The following is a 24,552-nucleotide window of genomic DNA, read 5'->3' as shown; positions in this document are numbered from 1 at the left end:
TTAAGTTATTTTCTGGCTTTGATTGAGCCTCACGTTAACTCTCATTTATTAGCTTTCAGAACCAATTCTGTGACTATTAATCTTCATTGAAAAAGTATGCTGTCCTAGAAAACGATTTTCAATAATGTGATCTATCTTTATTTTTAAAAAATCTGAATATTGTCCATCAGTGGATGAATGGATAAAGAAGAGGTAGTACATATATACATGGAATAGTACTCAGCCATAAAAAAAAAAAATGAAATCTTGCCATCTGCAACAAATAGATGGAGCTAGAGGTTTATTGTGCTAAGAGGAGTAGCTCAGATGGAGAAAGACAAATGCCATATGATTTCACTTACATGTGGAATCTAAAGAAGAGAATAAAGAAACAATACAGAAACACTCGTAAATACAGAGAACATTTTGGTGGTTGCCAGATGGGAGAGGGGTTCAGGATTGGGTAAAATAGAGGAAAGGATTAAGAAATACAAATTGCTAGTTACAAAATAGTCACGGGGATGTAAAGTACAGCATTGGGAATATAGTCAGTAATATAATAACTAGGTACAGTTTTGGGTGGGTACTAGACATCAGGATGATTGATCACTTTGAAAGTTATATAAATGTCTAACCACTATGTCGTACACCTGAAACTAATAAAACATTGTATGCCAACTGTAATTGAAAAGTAAAACATATTTTTAAAAATCTAAATATTAAAATACTTTTACTCAAATAAAATACTTTTATCATTTCACAGGAGACAACTTTATTTTACCTAGTATAAATTCCATCTCTGCCCTGCTTCAGAACCTTCAAGAATCTAGCCAGTGGGAGCTGGCCCTAAGATTTGTAGTCTGTTCTTTTGGTACCTGTCTTCAGTACTCTGTGTCAAACTTCATGAATGCCAGTTTGAGTGAAAAGGTATAGTTTCAAGAACAAATATTTTCATTTTGGGCAAATATGCGGATATAGATAAAAAAGCACTGCCAAACCGAGGAATTTAGAGTCCACATTTTTCTGTTTGGCTCTGTAGCAAGGAAATTGATAATTCGTCAGATTTAAGAAACACTTGTTGAGAATCTACTCGGTGATGTTCAGGGTACTGCACACTTTTCGTACTCAGTCTTTGCAACAACCCCGAGAGTCTCCATTTTGCAAATGAGGAAACTCAGATTTGGGGAGGTAGATGAGTTCCCTGAGGCTTTCGGGGCAGTGGTAAGTGTTCTTATTTTGAGCCCAGTGACCACCTTAGGTCAGAACCCTCTGCCTGCTGTTTGTTTCATTATGGCCCAAATTATTATACTTATTACCTGAAAGCATCATTGAACAGATTCTAGAAGACAAACTACCCATTAATAACTCGCTTACAAAGCTGATCTCACAGGGAATCACGTTCATTTCTACTACTCTTTTGATATTTATTAAATGCCAATTTTTAAAAAATTACCTTTATTGAAGTATAGCTTTCAGAATTAAAATGCACATGTTTGAAGTGTATCAACCAATGTATTTACTTTGTCAACAACACCACAATCAAAATATGGACTCAAAAGTATAGATTGATGTAAAAATCAAGGTATTTTAAAAGGTTCCTTTTTGCCCTTTCCCAGTCAATTCTCCCCCAGCCCTGGCTTCCTGTCTATAGATTAAATGCCAATACTTTTGCATTTAGTGATGAGTTTTCGAAGTTCCTTAATATTTAAGAAAAGTTTTTAGAATGATGCATAGAAGCTGACCTAATGAGTCTTTTGTTCTTTTCCAAAAGTTGTTTGGAGAGACCACATTAGTTAAATCAAAACAAGTTATTATGGCTCTGAAAGAGAAAGCCGTCAAGTTTGTCAGGGGAAACGCTACAACACTGTTGCACAAAGTGAGTAATCAGTTGTTCTTGGAAAGCTTTTTCCGTTTTTTCCTCTCTTCTGGTTGCTTCTGATATCTCTGAGTTTAAGAATGAGGAGGGGGCGGGGATGTTGGGGATTTGAAGTATAAGAGTCATGCGGTAGACAAGGTAAAGGTTCTGTGCTATATAGAACTTGTTATATTTGCTCTCCTTAAATTTTTAATACTGCTAAGGGACGTTAAAACTAAGCAGACAAGTTGGAATTATTTTACTATGACTTTTCACGAAACACTTGTTCTTTCATAAAGTCTATAATTAAATTTAGTGACAAGCCTTTAGAGAACAAACCCTGTTTTGATTGTGAAGATTTTGCCTCTCTGATGCTTTCTTCCTGTAGGTATTTAATTGTCGCCTGGTGGATCTTGACTTGGCATTGGGTTACTGCACTCTCTTACCTCAAAAAGAAGTGTTTGAAAATCTCTGGAAGCTCATAGATAAAGCATGGCAGAATTACGACAAAATTTTGGTAATGCCTGGAAGCGCAATATCAGTTCTCGACTTTTGAAAGATTTAGGGGAAGAAATGCAGTTGGCTTTGCCACCGGGTCTTAAAGATTTAACAGAACAAATGTCGCACTAACTCAGTGTCTACCAGCTTTTCCTTGACATGTGCCATGCTGGTGAAAGTCATAGGCATTGCTCAACCCAAAGAATTAGATATTTATTTCCTAAAATCTGCATGCAGCCATAGAACCTCACTTCTACTTTAGCATACTTGAAACCTTAGATACATAAGCCAGTTCTTTTTTGTAGGACAAATAACTGATGCAAATCTTCTCTCCAATGTTGTGTGTTTTAAAATTTACCCTTTGTGGGGTTTTGCTTGCAGGATAACTAAAATTTGGCCTTTTCGTATGAAGGAAAGCCAAACTAAAGTTATGTCATCATACTAAAGACTGAATGACCTAAATATCGTGTAAGCAATGACTGAGTACAAAGCAGTCTATGATAATCCCCACTTGTTAACGCAAAGAAAGATTATGATTTTTTATTTTTGAGTTTCATCTAAAAAGTGTTAGAACATACTTTATTTGTAGTTGAATTTTAATTCTATTTTCATTTTTTAGGCAATATCTCTGGTGGGCTGTCAGCTGGCCAGTCTATATCAGGAAACAGAAATGGAGTTTAAGTTCTGTGAACTCAGTACTGATGCCCAGTGGGGTATTCGTCTTGGTAAACTTGGTGTGAGTATTCTTTGTAGTGCCACGAAGTTTTATCCATTCTGATATCTACCCAGTTGGGAAATTGAAAACAGAGATCTCATTGTCCTTTACTTTTGGGGAGAGGATATATATACTGACTCAAATTTTAGTTAAGTATACACATTGGTGCTTTCAAAGAAAGAAAGGGCCTTTTGCTTCTTTTTTTTTTTCCTATATTTTAAAGGAAATTAAGAGGCTTGACATTTTCATCTGCTTAGCTTTCTCATTTATAGGAATATATCTAGCATTAATTGACATTTATACTATTTCAGGCATAGCCTTTAGCCTCATACTTTTGTACTGCTGTTATTTGCTTAAAGATATTAAAATGTATGTTCAGTTGTACCAATCTTTAAGAACTCCTACGAGGGAAAAGTAAGCGGCTCTTATTTTTCACTTTGCAAAAAACACAAAATCTTGTTTTCTTTATTATAAATGTAAAACATTTTATTTTATTTGCAAATAGTTGACTTATCAAGAATGTAACCACTGCAGAAATGGTATATATTTCAAAGCCTAATTCTCATGCAGTAATGTGACTGGTTGTCACTAACCACACTTACTGATGAAGAGGCAGGGGTTAGTCCACAAGAGATTGTGGACCCACAGCCAGATGTACCTGAAATCTCATAATGATGGTCAAGTTGGGTAGTGTGATAAAAATAAAAGTTGGAGGAGCTATAGAAAAATGTTTTTCTATAAAAAAGGGTAGTAAAATGGCTAGTCACAATGGCACCCTTATTCTAATACATTTTAGTTAGTGGGTTTTTTTGTTTTGCTCTTTTTGTTAGATTTCTTTTCAGCCAGTTTTTAGGCAACATTTTCTCACCAAGAAAGACCTCATTAAATCCCTCGTGGAGAATATCGATATGGACACAAGCCTCATTCTGGAATATTGCAGGTAATTCTTTAAGCTTTAACAGAATTTTTCCTGTTAGCTTAACAAACTGGTACCCCTTATTGCGAGACACAGTAATACCGACAATTATTACATGTGGTCCATGGACCTCTGATGTCTTTTGTTCACCCCCAAACTGAATAAATCCAAGACCAGATTAAATTCTCTTAACGGTATCACGTTTTAAATTCGCTGTTTAGTGTTTCCCAAACTGGCCTCATGATAAGCATCACCTAGGGCCCTTGATTAAAAACATGGATTTCTGGCCCCTCCCTAGCGGGTCTGGTCTAAGGCCCAAGAGTCTGACCCTTATAAGGAGCTTCAGGTGATTTCCATCATCAGGGAAGTTTGGGTATTCTTCTGATCAACTAAACTTCTAAGTCAGATCAGTGTAGGGCCAAGGCAATCTTAAATTAAAAATTAGTGAAAAGTATGATTTTTAGGGAGAATTTTAAAAAATAATTTCATAAATTAATAAAACCAAAGATTAGATCTTATTCATAGACACTGCTTACTGTGATGGGTAGGAATAGATGATTTGTAATTTATCTCCCAGCTGTTTCTATCTAATAAATATGACCAATTTCCTGGCACATTATTAGTTTCAAAGAGCTTTCATTATCTCATTTGATTTTTATAATTTTTATTGCCTATTATTGTCAATTTATATATGAGGAAACAAACCCGTATTAGGAGACCTGCTTCAGTTGAATAAGCAACTGCTTCTAAAACACTAAGGGTGCTGAGACCCTCATCCGATCTGTGACAGATGACTGGAATCTGGGTTATCGATAGATAACAAGGCTGCTCAGGGCATTTCCTGACCAGGCAGGCATCTAGTTCTTTCTCCCTGCAGATGGTAGGGAGTATAGTAATGACCTTGGCTGTCACCATCCTGAACCTGCAAGTCAAGGACTATAGGCTGCTCACAATTCTGAGTGGCTCTGACTTAACTGTACTTTGAAATAAAAGAACTATGTCTTTCTTCAGTTTGGACCGCTACAAATCCAGAACAAGGTGTGCACACTCTTGTTTACTAATTCAAACTCTTGGTAGATTTTTGTGTGTTTTACAGACCCCCTTTTCTTAGATGTAAATAGCTATAATAATGTCAAGTTCATGTCACAATCATTGTGGTTATATGGCATTGGTGGTTTGTATTTGTATGACAGTGACATTTTTGCCTCATGCAGTCCAGCTGACTAAAGTTAGATGACCTTTAGAATTTCAGGGAATGATTTTAAAATGGTCACACTTAAAGCTTTTTTTGACATTTCAGTTATTTTGTAGGAAAATTAAACTGCCTTTGTCTTATTAATAGGGCTTTAAAAGGCATTTCAGTTATGTCTTTGTCTATGCTAACCTCATTCTTAATTTTTAAATCTTTATAATTTTTTCTAATTCAGATGGAACATATTAAAATTAAAGTCCCATGTTACCTCGCCCCTCAGAGACAATCACTGTCAAAAGAGTTTGGCCTTTATTGTTTTTATTTCTTTGTATACATTGTGAATTTGTTTTCATTAATCAAAAAGAGAAACATACTTTACATACCATTTTGGAGCATGTATCATTCACTTAACGAAATGTCTTCCAAGATCAATACATATAGCTTTTCTTTGTACCTGTTGAACTCTGTGGTATTCCTTTGTATGAATAAGTTATTTAACCAGTCCTTTATCGATGGATAATTGAGTTGTTTTCACTTTTTAAATATTACAAACAGTTGTTGCTTTGGACATACTTGTATACGTATCTTGGCTACTTTTGTGAAGTGTGTGAATGTGGAATTACTCTATTAAAGGACATAAATATTTTCAATTTTATTACAGATTTCCCCCCCAACATTGTGGCAGTTTACGTGCTCACCAAGAATAATAACTGACTTTTTTTTTCCTTTAATAAATCAACACTTTTATTTCCTTTTCAATAAGTTTAAATCCTTGCGGGTTACTGCATTACACGGCTCCTGTGCCCTGTGGTCTTGGCGGGAAGGTTGCTTCAGAATTTGGCACAAACCGTGCCTGTTTCCTTGAGCATAAGTTACCTTCCCCTGGATCCCTCTGGTTTTGTTCGGTTTGCCCCAAGATCACTGTATTGTTCTTTGCTTTGTACACATAAGCACATCTTTTACCTACTTTTAAGAAGAGCTGTGTGCTCCCTCGAGTTCTGGAGACTCTGCATATAGGCAGCAAAAATGGCCTTGGACCACAGCCTTTCAGATGTACCCGTCACTTTAGAAGGCCTGCCTGCTGGCAGCAGGCCTCCACAGGCTCCAAGGTGGCAGAAAAAGCAAGAATAATACCTGATTTTTTAAAGGCAGTAGTTAACTTCGATAATAGGTAGACTATCTGATTATAAGATTGGATAACGAGAAGGTTAGATTTCAGTGATGGGAGCATGAATCTGAGTTTTCTGTTGAGAAATTTTGTGTGGAAACGCATGCATTTGGTGTGCTTGTTGTGTGACTGAATGCTTCTTTTAGCACCTTTCAGTTGAACTGTGATGCAGCTCTTCAGCTGTTCATCGAAACGCTTCTTCACAACACTAACGCCAGCCACGGCCAGGGAGAGGCGAGCTCAGAGTCTGCAAAGCACCTGCATTCCAAACTCCTGGCCAAAGCTGTGGAAATGGTTCCTTTACTGACGAGCACAAAAGATCTGGTCATCAGTCTTAGTGGGATACTGCATAAGGTAGGTGAGCGATAAAATGAATTCATCAGGTCATTTCAAACATCCCTCCTGCCCTTAATTCATTAGGTATAAGGAATAAATTGGAAATTTAAGTCCTACATTTTGTATAAACTTTTAATTTTTAAGTAATTTTAGATCTCTTTATTTTTAATATAGTTTAATACAGCAGTTTTCCTGTCTTTTTTTTTTTCAATTGAAATAGCCTTTTTTTTCAGATTTTTAAAAATAGCATACATTCTTTGAAAAAGATCAACCTAGAGAGAATGGTGAAATTTTTTAAGCCTACTCCTATAGGTAAAAATGTTAATAGTTTGGTGACTATCTTAGACTTAATATACTCTCCTGTTATTATAAGGACAACTTTCTTTATTAAAATAATATTGCTTTGTATAGCTTTTAAAAAAATAGCTTTTGAGACATTTTAAAGCATATATGTTTATCCTAATAGAACTAAACTTTAAAGAGAATATTGGATCATTTTTTAAAGAATAATTTAACATTGTAGTGTACTAAGATTTTATATTTGTAGTCTGTACAACATATTCAACATAATTGAATAAAACCATCTAACAGCCTAGCAACATCTCAAGTTTTGATATATTTTTGTTTTTATACAGTTAGATCCCTATGACTATGAAATGATCGAAATTGTCCTGAAGGTTATAGAAAGAGCTGACGAAAAGATAACCAACATTAATATTAATCAGGTAAAACAAATACAGATTTTTAAATTACGTTTTTATTTGGATCTTTAAAAAAATTAGTTATCTAGTGTCTTTCTGGACTGTCCTTTGAGCTCCCTTTAAACTCCACATTTTATTCTAGTTCTTTTTCTTTAAAAGGGACACAGAAGTAAAAAGATCTTTTATGCTCTCCGTATTTTATCATTTATCTTAATCCAATATTTGCTCCACGGAGGTGATTTAAATCTGTGTAAGAACATTAAGTCACTGAAGAACTGATTTGGAAAAATTAAGGCAAAATTACTTGTTATCTGGCAAAAACAAAAATCAAAGTATGTGATACTTAGGTTTGATTCAGTAGACTTTCTGTATTTTCTGTATTGGTAGGTAGGTCTGGGACTCATTCTAATTCAGTACTTTCAGTAACTTCTTAGTTTTTTCTAAATTTTGGTCATAGTAGCATCTATATCTCTTTAAATTGGATTTTAAAAATTAAAATGGGTAGATTCAAAAGTTATACAAGTCTATAAAATATAAGATATAAACTTAAGTGAGGTAAAGGATATAGAGGATTACTTTTAGATCTTTTGCCTAAAGATCTAAATGAAATCAAGTTTTTTTGATATATATCTCAAGCTATTGGAAGAAAGTGCAGGGAACTGCCAAACTCTCGTTTACAAAACATCTCACCATCAACAGGGTTCCTTGGTTTCACCTGGCGTAATTTTTTTAATGATTATATAAATTATGATTTAGAAGAATAATATGAAAGGCGAAACGACAAAAGGTTTTAATCATTTTTATGAAAATGAGACTCAAATAGAAATCTGTGATGGTATAGAGTTAGATGATTTTAAAACATTTAAGATTGGTTTAATCTCACAGGAAAGTATTTTTTTATTTTAATACAGGCATTAAGTCTTCTGAAACATTTGAAGTCATACAGAAGAATTTCTCCTCCAGTGGACCTAGAATATCAGTATATGTTGGAGCACGTAATAACTTTGCCATCGGCTGCCCAAACTAGACTGCCTTTTCACCTAATATTTTTTGGCACAGCACAGAACTTCTGGAAAATTCTCTGTATGTTCTTTTACTTCTTAAGAATTTTACTAAATAGCGGAAGTTTTCTTCTTAAGCAAATCATACTATCTTTGTTTCCTTCTAGCTACAGAACTCAGTGAAGAATCCTTCCCAACACTGCTCTTAATTTCTAAATTAATGAAGGTAATAGGTGAAAACTTTGTAAGCTGAGCTATATCTTGATCCTCTAATTAATTCAGACCCTGTGTAAAAGGATTTTATGCTACTTTCACATAAAATCTTTAAAGGCGAACATATCAATCAGCCTTAACTTTTCTTTTCCTTTCTTTGAAGTTCTCTTTGGACACTCTGTACGTGTCTACAGCCAAACATGTCTTTGAAAAAAAACTGAAGCCAAAGCTCCTGAAGTTACCACAAGCTAAATCCTCAACACTGATCAGCAAGGAAATAAGTAAGATCACTCAGACCATCGAATCCTACCTGCTATCCATAGTGAACCCGGAGTGGGCCGTAGCCATCGCAATCAGTCTTGCCCAGGATATCCCAGAAGGTATGGCTTCTGCCTTTAACTGGGCTTAAAATGGTGGGCTGTGTGGCTTTTTGAACTTGTAGTATTAAAAAAAAGAAAAGTACTTTTATATCTCTAAGGAGACAGCAGCATGACAGTGTACCTGTGGCATTGCTGAGTGTTAAGGACCCCAGTCAAGTAAGCAAGGCTTCTTGCTGCTCGCTTGGGCTCAGGGACATAGGCACTCTTCTCTTTGGCAGTGGGACTATAGATTGATGCAGACCTCCTAATACCCGGAGTGAATCCTTAGGTAATCTCTGTAATCAAACAGGTACACAAACACAGGCCCTCGTTGCCATGCTTTTGGTTGTAACAAAAGTTGAAAATAACTGGTTTTTGAAAATGATTGTTGGTCAGGAACTGGTTTTTTTAAAAAAATAGAGCATATTCATAGAATGGAATACTATATAGTTGATTTGGAAAGATGTCCAAGATACATATTAAGTGAGAACAGCAAATTGTACTATGGGTATGATCTTGTCTCATTTGGGTTAAAATGCGTGCGCACACAAACAGAAAACTTCTGGCAGAGTATAGAAGTCAAGGGAATAGGAATAGAAACTGAGGAAGGGGCTTCTGTGGACTTTACATTCTACTTTGTAACCTTCTATCCTATTTAAATTATTCTTTTCTAAGAGTATGCATTTTTATAATTTAAGAGATCTTGCTAATTTGACTAAAATATGTTCTTACAAGGATTAAGATTTGCCTATAAATCTTTATCTTTTTAGGTTCCTTCAAGATGTCCAGTTTGAAATTCTGCCTGTATTTAGCTGAGAGATGGCTGCAGAATATCCCATCTAAGGTGTGCCTGAACTAAAAGATCGAAGGCTCCTGTTTCTTTTTCATTTAAATTCTGCTGGCCTAGCACATCTTCTCATCCTGCCCCGGAGATAGGCGTTTTCAAGGGTTGGATGCCTAAAATGGAGAAAGAAGATGATGCTTTTGTGTAGATAATTTAAGGATGTAACTCAGGCAGGGCTCTCCCTCGATTGATAAAGATGGATTCTTAGCCTCTCTTGAGAATTAGGAAACAACTTTTTCTTTTCGGTTGGAATTTTTTAAAGGATGAAACACGTGAAAAGGCCGAGGCTTTGTTGAAGAAGCTTCATATTCAGTACCGGCGATCAGGCACCGAGGCCATACTCATAGCCCACAAGCTGAACACTGCGGAGTATTTAAGAGTGATAGGAAAACCAGCACATCTCATTGTCAGTCTGTACGAACATCCAAGCATCAATCAAAGAATTCAGAATTCACCTGGCAGAGATTATCCCGGTGAGGGCAAAACCGTTTTTATCTTTTTGTCCAAGGAGAACTGTCATTTTGATTCCCAGTTATCTTGCATTGAAAATGTGGATTTTTCTTTTTTAAATTCTTTACCTTAACTATCTTAGATATTCATGAGCTGCTAAAGAAATAGCCGAAGTCAATGAAATTAATTTGGAAAAAGTCTGGGACATGTTGTTGGAAAAATGGCTGTGCCCGCCCACAAAACCTGGCGAAGTAAGTCCATTCTCCGAGATTATCCGTTATATCTGTTGTCCAGCACTGATATAACCTATTTAGGAGCACAGGATCCTAAAAGGAGGAACTTCTGTTCATTTTAATACCTTCTGTTATTGGATGAGTTTTACTGAAGTTATGTACTTTATCTTCTTGTTTAAATATTGTTTTGCAACTGTTTTACTTTTTAATTGGTGATTCCAGGTGAATTCTTATATAAAAGAAGTGTCCTATTCTCAGACTCAAGTTCATGGGATTAACTTTTTATTTTGAAATAATTTTAAGCATACAGAAAAATTGCAATACTATAACAATTCCTGTATATCCTTCACCCAGCTTTGTTGATGTTTAAACATTTTGCTATATTTCACTCTTGCTTCTTCATTCTCCCTATTAAATATATATTCATAATATTTTTCTGAGCCATTTGAGAGTAAATGGCATATGTCATGCCACTTACCCGTTAATAGTTAAGTGTATATTTCCTAGGAACAAGGCTTTTCTTTAATCACAGTGTAATTATCAAAATCAGATAATTTAATATTGATATACTATTGATACAATACAAACAGACCTGAATCTATAGTCCATGCTACAATTTAACCATTATCCAATAACATTCTTCATAGCAATTTTTCCCCTGGGACCAGGATCTAGTCCAGGATTATGCGTTGCATTTATTTGTCATGTCTCTAATCTTTTTTAATCCGGAACCAGTTCCATGCCTCTTCCTCATCATTCATGACATTGACATTTTTGAAAAGGGTGGGCCAGTTATAAGCTCCCCCTCTTTTGGGATTTGTCTAATGTTTCCTCATGATATGATTTGAATTATACATTTTGGGGCAGAATACTACCTAAATGATGGCATGTGCTTCTCAGGGCATGACATTTTGAGGCACATGATATCTGTTTGCCCTAATAGGTGAGGTTAATTTGCATAACTTAAAATCAAAATGTTGTCCATTTCTCTATTACATAGTTACTATGTTTCCTTTAAGCTTATTTGGAGAGGTACTTAAGACAATATAATATACTGTTTCTCTTTAAATTTTTCCCCTACCACACATACTTCCTGATTTAACATCTATTGATGATTCTTATTTGAATCTCTTTTAACTCTCATGGACATCGGACAGCGACATTTTGGAAGGGTGAGGCCAGTTGGTTTGTAACATATTTCATTGTGGGTTTGCTGACATTTCTTACGATTAGATTCAGGTCATGTATTTTTGGCAAGAATACTATATAGTAATGTGTTATTTTCAAAAAGTATGTCACATCAGGAGGTACATAATGTCATTTTTTTTTTTAGAAATAATGTAACTAACATCTAAATTTATGATGGGATTCAGCAAGCCAACTGCAGAATTTTCTACACTGTTTCTTTTGCATTTTCAGGCAGAACTTAATTAGGGAGATTCTATAATTCCATTATTCACTGAGGCAGGTAACCTTGGAAAAAACTTACCTATTTACAAATTGTAAACAAATTGTATAACTGACATGGCATAGGGTTTTTAATTAGTAGTTTCCGTGTGAGTCGGCATTCAATTTAACAAGCGTTTAAATATTTACCAAGAGCAAGATCTGTGCTTCAGTGGAAACAAGACTTAGAAGCATATGTAGGCCATGTAGAATTTGGGATTGACCAGAAACCAGTATGGTTTAACTTATACATAAATTTGGAATACTGAACTGTTGTTAACTGAGTGTTGACTGAGCGAATGTTAGGTGACCCATTAAAGCAAAAATCTTAAAGTAATAAATTGTACTGTAATTTCTTGTATGGAAACATGATTTTGTGTATTGGGTTTTTCATCTAGTAGATTTTCATAAGCTTATATAGTCAACAAACTTTCTTCAATTTTTGACCCTTTTTTCACTTTTTCAAAGAACCCATCCGAAATATTTGAACTTCAAGAAGATGAAGCACTACGAAGGTACTCTTCCTTTACTTACATTTGTTCATATCCTGTTGCCCAGTAGGAATCTTACCGATAATTTTGCCAAAGGTTGGTTTTGAAAAAACTTTCTTGATGTAACTTCGGTCAGGGTGTCTGAGAAAAATCAATTGATTCTTCTATGGCTATTGAGTATGTGTAAGTATCTCCGGGGCAGTAAATAAGAAGCAGCCAAGACTGAGAATTTCTGAACCCTCCATGAGTGTCTGTTAATGCCGAGGGCTCTTAGAACACCAGCAGAGAACGTATCTCAGGCAAAGGAAAACTTTTTATTAGCCAAGACCTTGGTCCCAGACCCCAGTATGTTCTCTCACCCCGGTGAGCTGGGCTGGCTCAGCTATGGGCCACCAGGCTTTTGTTTTTCCTTTCAACCTAAGATTGAGACCAAGAAAGGCACATTGGTTTCATCTAATGTGCTAAATCTAATAGATCATGGCTTGCTCTCTTGAGAACAGTATATCAGGGCCTAAATTAAAAAGAATGTAATAATGATAATGGTGCTTGGCACAGGCATGGGAGAGGGAGCAGTGACACACATGCCAGCTTCTTGCCATTCCTCGTCTAGACCAAAAGTAGGTCAAGTCACTCGTGTAACCCTACACTCTACATGGCCCTGGAAATCTGACTGAGAGAGGATGTGAAAAGACCAACCCAAGAAAAGGATTTCTTCTTATTTGGGCAGAGCTGACCTACCACTCCCTTTGTGCCCCCTTTCCTCTGGGCCTCACCTCGTGCTTGCTTAGTCTTTCAGGGACGGAGGTGTCGTTGGCCAAGCAAGAGGTAGCTCCTGATGTGTCCAGCTGAACCAGCCACATGGGAACTCTAGAGGGAAACGATTCAGAGGGAGTGAGAGGGGCGCCGGGGGGAGAGGAAGAGGAAGAAAAAATCCCAAGAAAGTCCCACAAGGGTACTTAATGCCCGTTTAGCAACTGCTGGCCTTTTCCCGCTGAAAGCTCCTCTCACTCACTCCGTCAGTATACCTGATCTAGCTCATCCTCCTCTGGAGGGGGCAGCCAGCCGAGTGTCAGGTTCATGTGCCACTGATGATGGCCTGTGAACCAAAACCAATTTTCCATGCGTCCTATTCAATATACTTTGTAGCTATGGTTTGTAGTAATTTCTTAAATGAAATTTATGTTATCAGAGATTGACTAGCCATTTTGTAGATGAGAAGACTGAGACCTGGCATCCACTCTGTTTGTTATCCTCTTCAAAAATGTCCTTGACGCATAACCGTTTAGAGGCCTGTGTTTGGGATGTCACATGACTTTCTCTCTGGACAGTAAAACAGGTCTATTGTTTTGGTAACCTATCACTAAACTGAAATCTAAATGTAATGACAAATTTTTTTTTTTAGAGTCCTGTATCTCCTCCTGTCTCGCTCGATTGATTACAGTTCAAGAATGCTGTTCATATTTGCAACGTCGGCTACCACTGTAAGCCCTAGGAACTTGGTCAAAACTCATGTTTGCATCTCAGCTTAACATTTTTTCTGCATGTTTACCATGCTCGATGTTACTAACAGGTGATGAGGATAATGCTCACTTACATACTTTCTCACAGTATACCTTACTTTGTAACATCTGCCAAGCTCTATTTAGTGCTGGCTTCTGTTTAACAACCAAATGGTCGCTTCTTGACAGTTCCCACGGGTCATCTACATTCACAGTTTAACTCTCTGGTCGATCAACATTCCTAATACCAAGGAGCCAGCCCAACTGGCCAAACAAAAAAGTCGCCATCCCAGCCTCAAGGCCCCTCGTGACCTGGCCTCACCCTCCGGTCACGCCCCATCCCTCCCCACTAAATTTTAACTGGACTGAACTGCCCCTTTTCCTTTCCCTTAAGACAAAGTGGCCTCTTTTTCCTCCAGGCTCCTGCATGTACAACTGTTCTGAGGCAGTTGGACCGGGGAGAGGAAGGTGTAGATAGGACAGAAGGAGGAAAAGGATGGGGAGTCTGAGATTCTGGTAGTACATCCTGGAGAGCAGGGAGGAAGTAGCCCTTTATTTTTTCTTGCATATTTATCTGGTAATCATTCTTTCGAGTAAAAATGATGATCCAGGAAAAGTGGCTAGTTCAGCTGGAAACAGTCATACAAGTGCATTTCCCTGAAAAAAACAAACTGTGGTGCGCTTTCCCTGAACTTCGCAGTTTTCTCATGGGACATTAATGAATACATTTTAATTAACGTGTGTTCAAATGTAATCTCATTAACATATCCAAGAGTTGAGGTTCGATAAAATTAACTTACTGCTTCATCAAGACCCTTCTTAAGTGGGAGTCACGGCGTGCTCTCAGGACTGCGACTGTGGCAGTGAAGAATGCCACGGTTGCTGCAGCCGCCGGGTGGCCCCGCCTCGAGTGGGACTGGCACTGTCGCCCACCAGTGCTTTTGCACCATCGGTGCCAATTTCCACACAGTGTAAAAGCCAAGTAACATTTTAGTATCATTCGAAAAATAGTTCTGACTCATTCTCACCTGAACAAGCTTGAGGAACACTCCCCAGGGTTCCATGGACCACACTTTGAAAACCACTGAGTCTCCCAGAGCAGAGATCGACTTTAAGTTTTTTTAAATAGTATTGTTTACATTACCTAAGTTAAAGCGCATGTACCCAACTGCAACATGCAGGCATGCAACTCTCCAAACCTTTTTTGGTTTTGCAGACATTGGGTGTGCGTCAGTTAACTTTCGCCCACAGAACGCGAGCTCTTCAGTGTCTGCTCTATTTGGCTGACAAGGAAACTGTAGAGTCCCTCTTCAAAAAACCCATCGAGGAAGTGAAGTAAGTAGAATTCTTTAAATCCTATTAAGAAATAGGAAACAGGTCATCGTTTGGAAGTATAGCTTTTAAGGCCCTTAGTCTGTAAGTGCATTAGAGTGGCTGTGTAAATGGAGCTATTTGCCTTGAATGGCCTTGACATTTCGGCAAAAGGGAAATAAGGCTTTTGAAAACATCTTGTTTTCGTCATTCCTTTGAGAAATTTAGAAACCGAATGTTTTCTTTCTCTTGCTCAAATTGATTTCTTTCTAATATTATATGGAGTGAATTTATTTAGAAGCCTAAAATAGGCACTTAAAAACAAACAGGCCTAATATATCCGTATAGGCACTTTTATTTTAAGTGTGGATGTGGCCTTGAGAATGATTCTCATAAATGCCCTTGTTTTTCAGATCGTATTTGAAATGTATAACTTTTCTGGCATCGTTTGAGACTTTGAATATCCCCATCACATATGAATTATTTTGCAACAGCCCTAAAGAAGGAATGATTAAGGGTCTATGGAAAAACCACAGCCATGAATCCATGGTATGTACACTGAATCATCTGATAGTACAGGCCACCCTCTGCTCAGATGCCGTTGTCACTCAGGTTCCTGAAAGACAAACCAAGGAAACTCTTTATTCCTGAACAGGTCTACTGCTTGAGACCTTCTCTTCTTTCCTCTCCTGGCAGGTGATGAGACTACCAGGAAGTCTCTTTACCTCTCTTCCTTAAAGTCAAAGGCCTAAGGTCGTCCCTGTGAAGAGAGAGCACTTTTATCATCCTTCCCAAGGCCTGTCTCTTCTGGGCAAGAGAAGAGACTGTCCCTGTGTAGAGAGAGATATTGTTTTCCTTCCTCCTAGTCACCTTGTCACCTCTGGGAATTTAGTCTCTGGGGCAGCTGGAGCCCAGCAGACAAACTGGAGAGAAAACAGAAAGAGGAACAACAGTCTGAGATGCTGTTCGTGAGATGCTTCCAGAACAACAAGGAAGAAAAAGAATAATCTTAATCTCTTTTTTTTCTTTCTTTAGAGAGATAGAGGCCTTCATTGAATTTAGGCAATAGATACTACTAGATTATAAGCACATTTTATATTCAGCTGCCCTACCTTTTCCAAAAATTGTCTGATTTACCGGTGCCTTAAAGCAGTATGGTTGTTTGTTTTTGTTTGTTTTTTGTTTTTTGATTTAGGCAGTAAAATTGGTGACTGAGCTTTGTTTAGAATATAAAATCTATGACCTGCAGCTGTGGAATGGACTCTTGCAAAAGCTTCTCGGCTTCAATATGGTAAGACTCAGTGCCCTGGACTGCAGCGTGTTTTAAAGCTTTTGTACAGCATCTTAAACATTTTGCATCGATGCTTTGCTGAACAGATGTAGGCTGAAAACATTCACTCGTATTTGGGCCAAAAAAGAACTTGGTGTTAGGCCAGAGGAAGTGCAAACTCAAAAATGACATATATTTTACAAGAAACAAATGGAAGTTTCCCTGGCCTTTTTCGATACTTGTGAATTTGCAAGTGAACTTCCCTGGCAATTCTCACGGAAGATAAATTTTACTGATCCTCCTTTCGAAAGAATCCAATATTTCATTTTGAAATTTTCCATTTTGGTGATCTTCAGAATGTTTTTATTTTATTTTCCCACAGATTCCTTACCTAAGGAAAGTTTTAACAGCCATTTCTAGTATCAATTCTTTATGGCAGGTATGTAGTTTTTTTAAAGTAAGTTTTATAAAATTTAATATCTTTATACTTGGCCTTGTGACTGCTGGGTACGCTGGGTTAGGAATCAGCTCCTTAGTAAAGAGCAGAACTGATCTGCTGTAGGATAATGTCCCATGAGAGTGATGCCAACGCTCAGAATCCTCAGCTCAGATGTCACCTCCTCCAAGACATCACTTTCCCCAATTCTCCAGGCCTCATGCGTCACGTCTTTATTTATGCTCTTAAAACACCGACTTTACTGTAGTATTTGTCACAGCACCATTTACCTTAATTACACATTTGACTGCCCCTCTTGAACTTTGAGGATCTTTAAAGTCAGGGACCATGTCTTATTCATCTTTTCTAAATTTCATGAGTTGTGTGCCCACACAACCATTATGATGTAGAAATATGTAATGTGATGGTGTCTTGGAGATTGTTCCATATCAGCACACGTTGACGTATCTCATTTTTTTTCAGTTAGGCTACAATTCACATGTAATATTTACCCTTTTAAAGTGTACAATTAAGTAATTTTTAGTATATTCACAATGCTGTGCGACCATCACCACTATCTAATTCCAGAGCATTCTCATCACCACCAAAAGAAACCTCATACCCATTAGCAGTCACTCCCCACTCTTCCCTCCCACCAGCCCCTGGCAACCACTAGTTTACTTTCCTTCTCTATGGATTCGTCTGTCTGGACCTTGTATATCAATGGAAGCCTGTGATACATGGCGTTTTGCGTCTGGCTTCTTTCACTCACCTAATGTTTCTAAGGTTCATCCACGTTGTAGTGCGTCAGTGCTTCATGCCTTTTCGTTGCTGATTAATGTTCCGTTGCATGGACGGACCACATTTTATTATCCATTCATCAGTTGATGGACATTTGAATTGTTTCTCTTTTTTAGTTATTATGAATAACGCTGCTGTGAACATTCGTGTACAGGTGTTTCTGTGGACATATGTTTTAGTTTCTGAGCGTACACGTAGGAGTGGAATTGTTGGGTCTTAGAGTAAATGTTGAGCCTTTTGAGGTATTGCTTTATTTTTAACTCTTAAGGAGTCTCCGTAATATGGAATAAAATGTGGCATAACTTATTTAACCACTCCTCTACTAATGGAAATTTATGTTGTTTCCTTATTCACTTTCTGAAAAAAAAATTTTTTTTTTTTTATCTCCTCACCCCCTTCCTGTGGCCTTCGCACAATGTCTGGCATATAAGAGACTTAGCATAAAAGTTGTTTTTGAGGTTGGGTTCTGACACTTTTTTTCCAAATGAAACAAATATGAATCAGCTAGTAATATCCTAAAATACAGTTATGAAAAAATGTATTCTAGAATCTAATCATCTCAAACAGGGAGATATTGATATATGATTTTAGCATCCAGCATATAAGCTTTTAAGTGTAGAGTTTTGAGATTATAAAAAAGAGAGTTCGTGATATCCCAGGCGTGAATTCTTTAATACGCTTGTTTCCACAGGTCCCCTACTTCAGCAAAGCTTGGCAGCGTGTGGTTCAGATCCCACTGCTTTCAGGTATTTTTCTCTCCTCCGAAACGTTGATAGTAGCACCTTCTAGTTGTGTCTGTATATTCAGTTTGGTTGTTTTTTAATTTTCAGCCTCTTGTCCTTTAAGCCCCAGTCAGTCATCAGATTGCTGTGCGAGTCTCGTCGCTATTCTAGAGTAAGTAAAATATTTGTTTTCCTACCGAAAGAATCAAATTTGTTTCTCATAAAATTCCTTTCTAAAAAACATCTCTTATGAATAATTCCTTTTTCTTGGAAAGATAAGCATACCGCTTGTTTTTGAAATAAAATATCTCTTACGTTTATAATGTCAACTTTCCGTATGTGCTACAGCTAGTAAACTGATATTCAGTAAGCGATCTTTAAATTAGTACCCAATTTTAATGTAAATGTAGGGTACTTTTTGTGACTACCCTAAATCATACAATGTTGTCTCATAGATTTTGAGTCTTCTGAGCATTTGTCTTTAGGCATGTGTAGGCCTTCAGATATAATCATAGCAACAGCCAGTACCCCATGTTCCTGTAGATGGATTTTTTTGTTCCAGGAAGAATACCATGAAAGACTGGAGTTATTCATTACTAAACATATGTTATGCACCAGCACTTTAATGTTTAAAATTTTTGAAAGCATAGGCAAGTAACAGCTGTGGAAAACTAAAGGCCAGTGTAATCTAGTGAATCAGGCAGGTGATTAACTAATGAATGTATCCTCTCGAAGATGTCCAGTTTCAGATGATCTCGACATGATCAGCGTTGCCAGGCAGTATGTGCAGTTAGAGCTTCCGGCTTTTGCCCTGGCCTGTCTCATGCTCATGCCCCACTCGGAAAAAAGGCGCCAGCACATTGAGGTATCTTGGAAATTATTCCTCTGGGGCTGCCAGAGGAATGGCAGGCCTCGTATTGCATGTCCCCTGCAAAAGGTTGCATTCTCACTTCACCAAACCCATAAAGCAAGGGTACGTCAGTGTGGGCGGGGCAGAAGGTTTGCAGGGAGGGTTAGTGGAACAAAAGACTAAAGATAGATTGAGGCTGGTCTGAGGGGTGCCTTAAGAGGAGCTTCCACCTTATTCTTCATCAGTGGGGAAAAATTAATTTTTCCTTAAGAGTAAAATGGAAAGTTCGGGGAGTATTTTAGAAGGCGTGATCCTCATGGGCTTGATCTGAGGAGAGGGGTGTCAAGAAGAAAAACTCAGGAAGTTGTTGCATTTGAATAGAATTCTATCTCACTTGATCAGTAAGAACAGGGCAGGTGGGCAAGGAAAGCCTGAGGGGGTCAGTCTTCACAGTAGGGCGGCAGCAGTGAAAGCGACCTGTAGACCTGTATGGAGACGACTAAGGGGAAGGCAGCTGGATTCTGTAGTTGGCGGTGGGAGGGGAGAGTCAGGTTTGCTGTGTGGGCGTCTGACAAACGAGCCACAAGCATTTTGAGGACAATTCTTTTAAAAATAACTCTCATTCCTTTTACAATATAGAACAAATAGAACAAAGCATTTGGAAATGTTTTACAGTTATTTCTCCAAAGGTAGATAAGCCAGTAGGTAGAGATCTATGTAAATGAACATGCATATTTTAAATTTATTTGTTCTGTTCATTTCATTTTTTCAAAGCCATCTGTGCTGCCTTTGACTTTGTTCTTTTTTTGACTATTCATAAACTCATCTTTTGATGCTTTTCAAAGTTTTAGTATTTAAATAGATTCCTTTTGGCACTCTTTTAATGACAAAATGCCTATTAAACAGTTCTTGCTATTGGAATGGGTATTTGTAAAATGCTTTTTTCCTTATTTCAATAATTTTCTGTTGACAGGCATTTTTTTCCTATAATAGAAATTCCTTAAGACATTTCAAATTTAAAAATGAAACTTTCCAGATTTGACAGAAATTAGTAGTAATTATACTTTTCTATTAATTGTGTTTTGATTTTTTTTTTCTAGAATTTTCTGAGCTCCTGTGATCCTCAGATCATTTTACAGCAATTAGAAGAGCATATGAATACTGGCCAGTTGGCAGGATTTTCACATCAAGTAAGTAAGAGAAAATGTCATCTCCTTTTTGCTATGAAAAATTAGATATTAGAAGGTAATAATTTTCCCCAAACCAAGATTAAACTGAAAACTACCATCTCAGTCTGTTTGTTAATATGTACAATTATCTTGCTTTTCTTAAAACCTCAGTAAAGTTTATAAAAGGCTAGGACCTTGGCTATCTTGTTTATTGCTGTGCTCATAAAAAGTCCCAAAGTGTTTGACAATTACTTTTTATCCATTTGCTGTATGCAGTACCAAAATAGGCCAAGACAGTCCCCGTTCCCTCGCCCCCTCCCCCCTCCAAAAAGAGGCTTAATTACAATGCAATGAAAATCTAACTCCTGACAGAAATGTTTTGGTATTGCATAGGACTGGGCATTTAACACATTTTTAATGTGATGATACCTGTCATTGTACAGATTAGAAACCTGATTCTGAATAATATCATAAATAAGAAGGAGTTTGAAGTTTTGGCAAAGACAAAATACTTTCAAGTGTTGAAGTCACACATGATGAACACCAGCAACATCACTGACCTAGTAAACTATTTAGCAAATGAGTTAAGGTAAGTTAATTTTTAAAAGACTGTAGAATTTCTTTAAAATTTTTCTTTATTTTGGAGGAAGAAAATCAAACACTTGTAGGACTATTTGTTTGTAATTAAATGCTGTGAATGTTAAGCTGTATCATTACTGCACATACCCAGAGGCTGGTTGTCTTGTAACCCCATCCTTTGGCACATGAACTTGGAATTAGACAATTAAACAAGCTGTCTGAACCCCCAAAATAGGTGTCTTACAGTCCTGCTCTAAAATTCTAAATTACATTATTCCTTAGACATTTGCTCAGAGAATTGATGGCTTTATGTAATATAATTTTTGCCAGGTTTGGTTATCTAATTTTGTAGCACCCAAGTTTAGACACAAGCTTCTTGGGACAGCAAACACAGTTATCCCTCCCAAAAACTTTCTTACGCCCTTCTTTTTCTTTCTGTTATATAGTTTAGATGAAGCTTCAGTCTTTATAACTGAATATTCAAAGCATTGTGGGAAACCTGTGCCACCAGACGCCACGCCCTGTGAAATTCTAAAGGTAACGCTGGCCTGTAGTTACTTGGCTTCTGCCATTTATATGTCTAGGGTCTTGAAATTGAGCCAACTTGTTCTGGAGATAAATGCGTTGTACGTGTGACTGCGTATATTTTTATATTTTGCTTTTTGTGTAAGAGGGTCCTAGGCCAGAAATCAAAGAGGCTGTGGTTCTCCTTTCAGCTGTGGGCTGCGTGGCCTCAGGCCGGTCCCTGCTCCTGTCAGGAGAGGGTTAGTTTTTAGGTCTTGACTGCCTGGTTTCTCCGGTGCTTTCTGGCATTATCATTCCTTATGGTCTTGTGTTTCATACTGAATCAGGTGAAAAACTAAATTTCAAAACGTATCGATTAATATGCTCGGGTATTCATTGTTTTACCATCTCCTTTTTTAGTTACGTAAGACATATATGTTCACTGCAGGAAAAAAAGGCAAAAAAACTAATCTCCTGAAATCTCATTACCCAGACAGGGGATCTCTATTAATAACCATTTGTATATATCCTCCCAAATGTTTCCTTATATAAAATGTACATATAAATTACTTTTACTCCTATTTTGAATTTAAATGTAAAGTAAATATTTTTACTTTGATTGTGGATTAGTAGTTTTCCTAAACCTAAGTATTGTGGGGTTTTCCTCCTTGGTTCAGAATAAGCATATTGAAATAAGCCTCCATTGTGTTAACTTTCATTAAAATTTCTGATGTTCACGTCCAGTCCATTGTGCTCAGTGGCATAAAATTACTTGATTCAAAAGGGGAGAATATTGATTCAAGAGATGAATTTGTGACCCTTAAAATCTGTTTTTCTCCAGTCATAACTGTTGAAAATGCCAAATAATTTTATGTGTAGATTTTTAGCAATATAGTTAAGTCTTAAGCTGTACAGTTTACCGGAGCATTTTCTGTTTGAGAAACTAAATGACACTCGTAATACTTCTGTGTTTCTTCCCATTTAGATGTTTCTTAATGGATCATAGTAAGTCATCAAAACTTTTTCAGCAAGAACAAGAAGTTTGGAGTCTGCTATTAACTGACCATATTTATTACTGTTTTAAAATTGTGCAACCTGTGTAGTATAGCTATTATCAAATGTTATCTGACAGGATAACTGTGACACTTGGTAGCCTGATTGCCCCATAAAAAACTCGTATCCTGAATTAATAAATCTTTTCTTTGCCAGTTACTTATATAACTTATAGAGACTGTCAGTTTTTTGCACCACATATGAAGGAAACCAAACGCAAAAATATTTTGCTCCCCTCATAAGAAAAGCAACGACTTGTAATTTATTTCTTCCACATATGAAAATAAGGATATCAGTCTTGTAAACATCTATACAGTTTTGCTGCAGAGTATGTCAGTAAGTGGCCGGCCAGAAAAGTAGAAATCACTAGGTATTCCTAGCAGAGATGGGTTGAGTGCCAGGAATTGGTTACAAGGTGTTAAAACAACTGAAAGGCAGAAGGGAGACGGAAGGGGCCCAAGAGGGAGCCGAAAGGGGAAAGGGCTGTGAGCCTGGGGCCCCCACTGCTGCTCCTGCTCCACAGCTGCTGCTGAAGCGTCACTGCCGCCACCCGCCACAGCCCTCGGGCATCGTTAGCTGTGGCCGCCACTGCCAGGCCACCACCAAAAGGAAAAAGAAGTAGCTCTCCGCCTTCTCCAACCTCTAGTTCTCTTGCCAGTGCCAAGAAATGACAGAACTGAGCAGGAAGCCACTGGCCAGGAATCTGGGACATGCAGTGTGCAGGCCGTGAGCCTCCGGCGTAGGAGGATGAATGGCCTTGAAGGGCAGGGCGGTGCTGAAGGCCCCCCGACAGCTACCAGGCGCGCCAAAGCATGAGTCGCACCTCTTACTCTGCCTTCCTCATCTTTTTCTATACTCGTGAGTAACTTGATATTACTAGACTTAGTTTGCCATTGTTTTTGCCAGATGAGAAAATAGCATTTCTATACTAAAAACTCAGTGTTACAACATGATTAAAAACATGTGTTTTGGACTAAAGCCTAGAAATGAATTCCGGCCCTATCACAAGCTATGATCCTGGGCAAGTTAAAGAACTCGAAGCCCATATTCCCTCATTTGTAAAGCCTCCTTGTTGCAGGCAGTTTGACGTCATCCACTTGCTCTTTTCCGGACCTTTGGATCACACCAATATTTTTCACAAAGCTTTTTCCACATCTGGAATGATTTCCTTAAGGTCACTCCCAGGAACAGATTTACCAGATCAAAAGGGATGAGAACATCTTAAAGGCTCGATGCAAATTGCCACACTTCGTGCATTTCAAAAGGTCTTCGCCCATGGCCATTCTTACCAGCCACAGACATTTGTCAGCTCTGCTGCCTTCTCCCCAAAGCTGAGTGGTCTTACTTTTAAAAACTTTGCTAATTCAGTTGGTGAAAATGGTATATCTCAAGTTAGGCTTGTATTTCTTTGATATTGAGGTGATTTATCCTTAAGAAAACTAACTACAAAGCGGACATCGCAAGCAGAGCCTGTAATTGTATTCTTGGGCATAAAGGTGCAAAGAATGGAAGGGTCAAGTGGTGGCACTAGAACGTAAAAAATGGGAGTCTTCATGCTTCATGGACTCAAGCTGAGCGGAACGGTGTTCTTTCCCAATGTTAACACTGGTTTCATTGTTCAGAATAAAATTCTGATAGGTAAAGACCTTTTGGTATGCCAGAGAAGTCATTTTTTTGAAACATAAATATATTTGAATTTATATTAAGTTAACTTCATTTGAAGTTCAAATATACAATTAGCCTGGACCCTTTTTGTTGTTACATGTGTCCTATTTTTATTAGCCTTGATCATTTTTTAAATTATTCCACTTTTGTCTGCATACAGCCATTCTCCATACTGTTGCCTGAGTATAGTCCTAGAACATAAGCCAGATCTCGGCAATGCCAGGCTTCACACTTTTCATGGGCTCCCCATTTCTTTGAGCATGAAACTCAAGTTGCCAGCAGAGGCATACTGGCCC

The 24,552-nt window shown here is 37.6% G+C and overlaps 1 protein-coding gene across 1 annotated transcript in view; it reads left to right on the top strand.

Moving 5' to 3' along the window:
• KNTC1 (kinetochore associated 1) overlaps nucleotides 1-24,237 on the top strand; it is a 54,382-nt gene extending 30,145 nt beyond the window's left edge. The window contains 27 exon segments of the mRNA XM_039879330.1: nucleotides 743-906; nucleotides 1,751-1,855; nucleotides 2,223-2,351; nucleotides 2,952-3,068; nucleotides 3,878-3,987; nucleotides 6,470-6,677; nucleotides 7,295-7,384; nucleotides 8,272-8,443; nucleotides 8,529-8,587; nucleotides 8,738-8,954; nucleotides 9,704-9,777; nucleotides 10,040-10,250; nucleotides 10,370-10,375; nucleotides 10,378-10,478; nucleotides 12,375-12,421; nucleotides 13,800-13,878; nucleotides 15,113-15,231; nucleotides 15,621-15,756; nucleotides 16,403-16,498; nucleotides 16,860-16,916; nucleotides 18,406-18,460; nucleotides 18,545-18,608; nucleotides 19,172-19,301; nucleotides 20,387-20,476; nucleotides 20,899-21,044; nucleotides 21,481-21,571; nucleotides 22,524-24,237. Of these exon segments, the coding sequence (XP_039735264.1) occupies nucleotides 743-906; nucleotides 1,751-1,855; nucleotides 2,223-2,351; nucleotides 2,952-3,068; nucleotides 3,878-3,987; nucleotides 6,470-6,677; nucleotides 7,295-7,384; nucleotides 8,272-8,443; nucleotides 8,529-8,587; nucleotides 8,738-8,954; nucleotides 9,704-9,777; nucleotides 10,040-10,250; nucleotides 10,370-10,375; nucleotides 10,378-10,478; nucleotides 12,375-12,421; nucleotides 13,800-13,878; nucleotides 15,113-15,231; nucleotides 15,621-15,756; nucleotides 16,403-16,498; nucleotides 16,860-16,916; nucleotides 18,406-18,460; nucleotides 18,545-18,608; nucleotides 19,172-19,301; nucleotides 20,387-20,476; nucleotides 20,899-21,044; nucleotides 21,481-21,571; nucleotides 22,524-22,544 (2,894 nt within the window). The 3' untranslated portion in view covers nucleotides 22,545-24,237.
• Nucleotides 24,238-24,552: the final 315 nt, after the last annotated feature.

This window comes from Pteropus medius, unplaced genomic scaffold, assembly GCF_902729225.1.
Source record: "Pteropus medius unplaced genomic scaffold, Ma_sr-lr_union100, whole genome shotgun sequence".
Taxonomy (NCBI): domain Eukaryota; kingdom Metazoa; phylum Chordata; class Mammalia; order Chiroptera; family Pteropodidae; genus Pteropus; species Pteropus medius.
The sequence above is the reverse complement of the archived record's forward strand: the minus strand, read 5'-3'. Positions and strand labels throughout refer to the sequence as shown.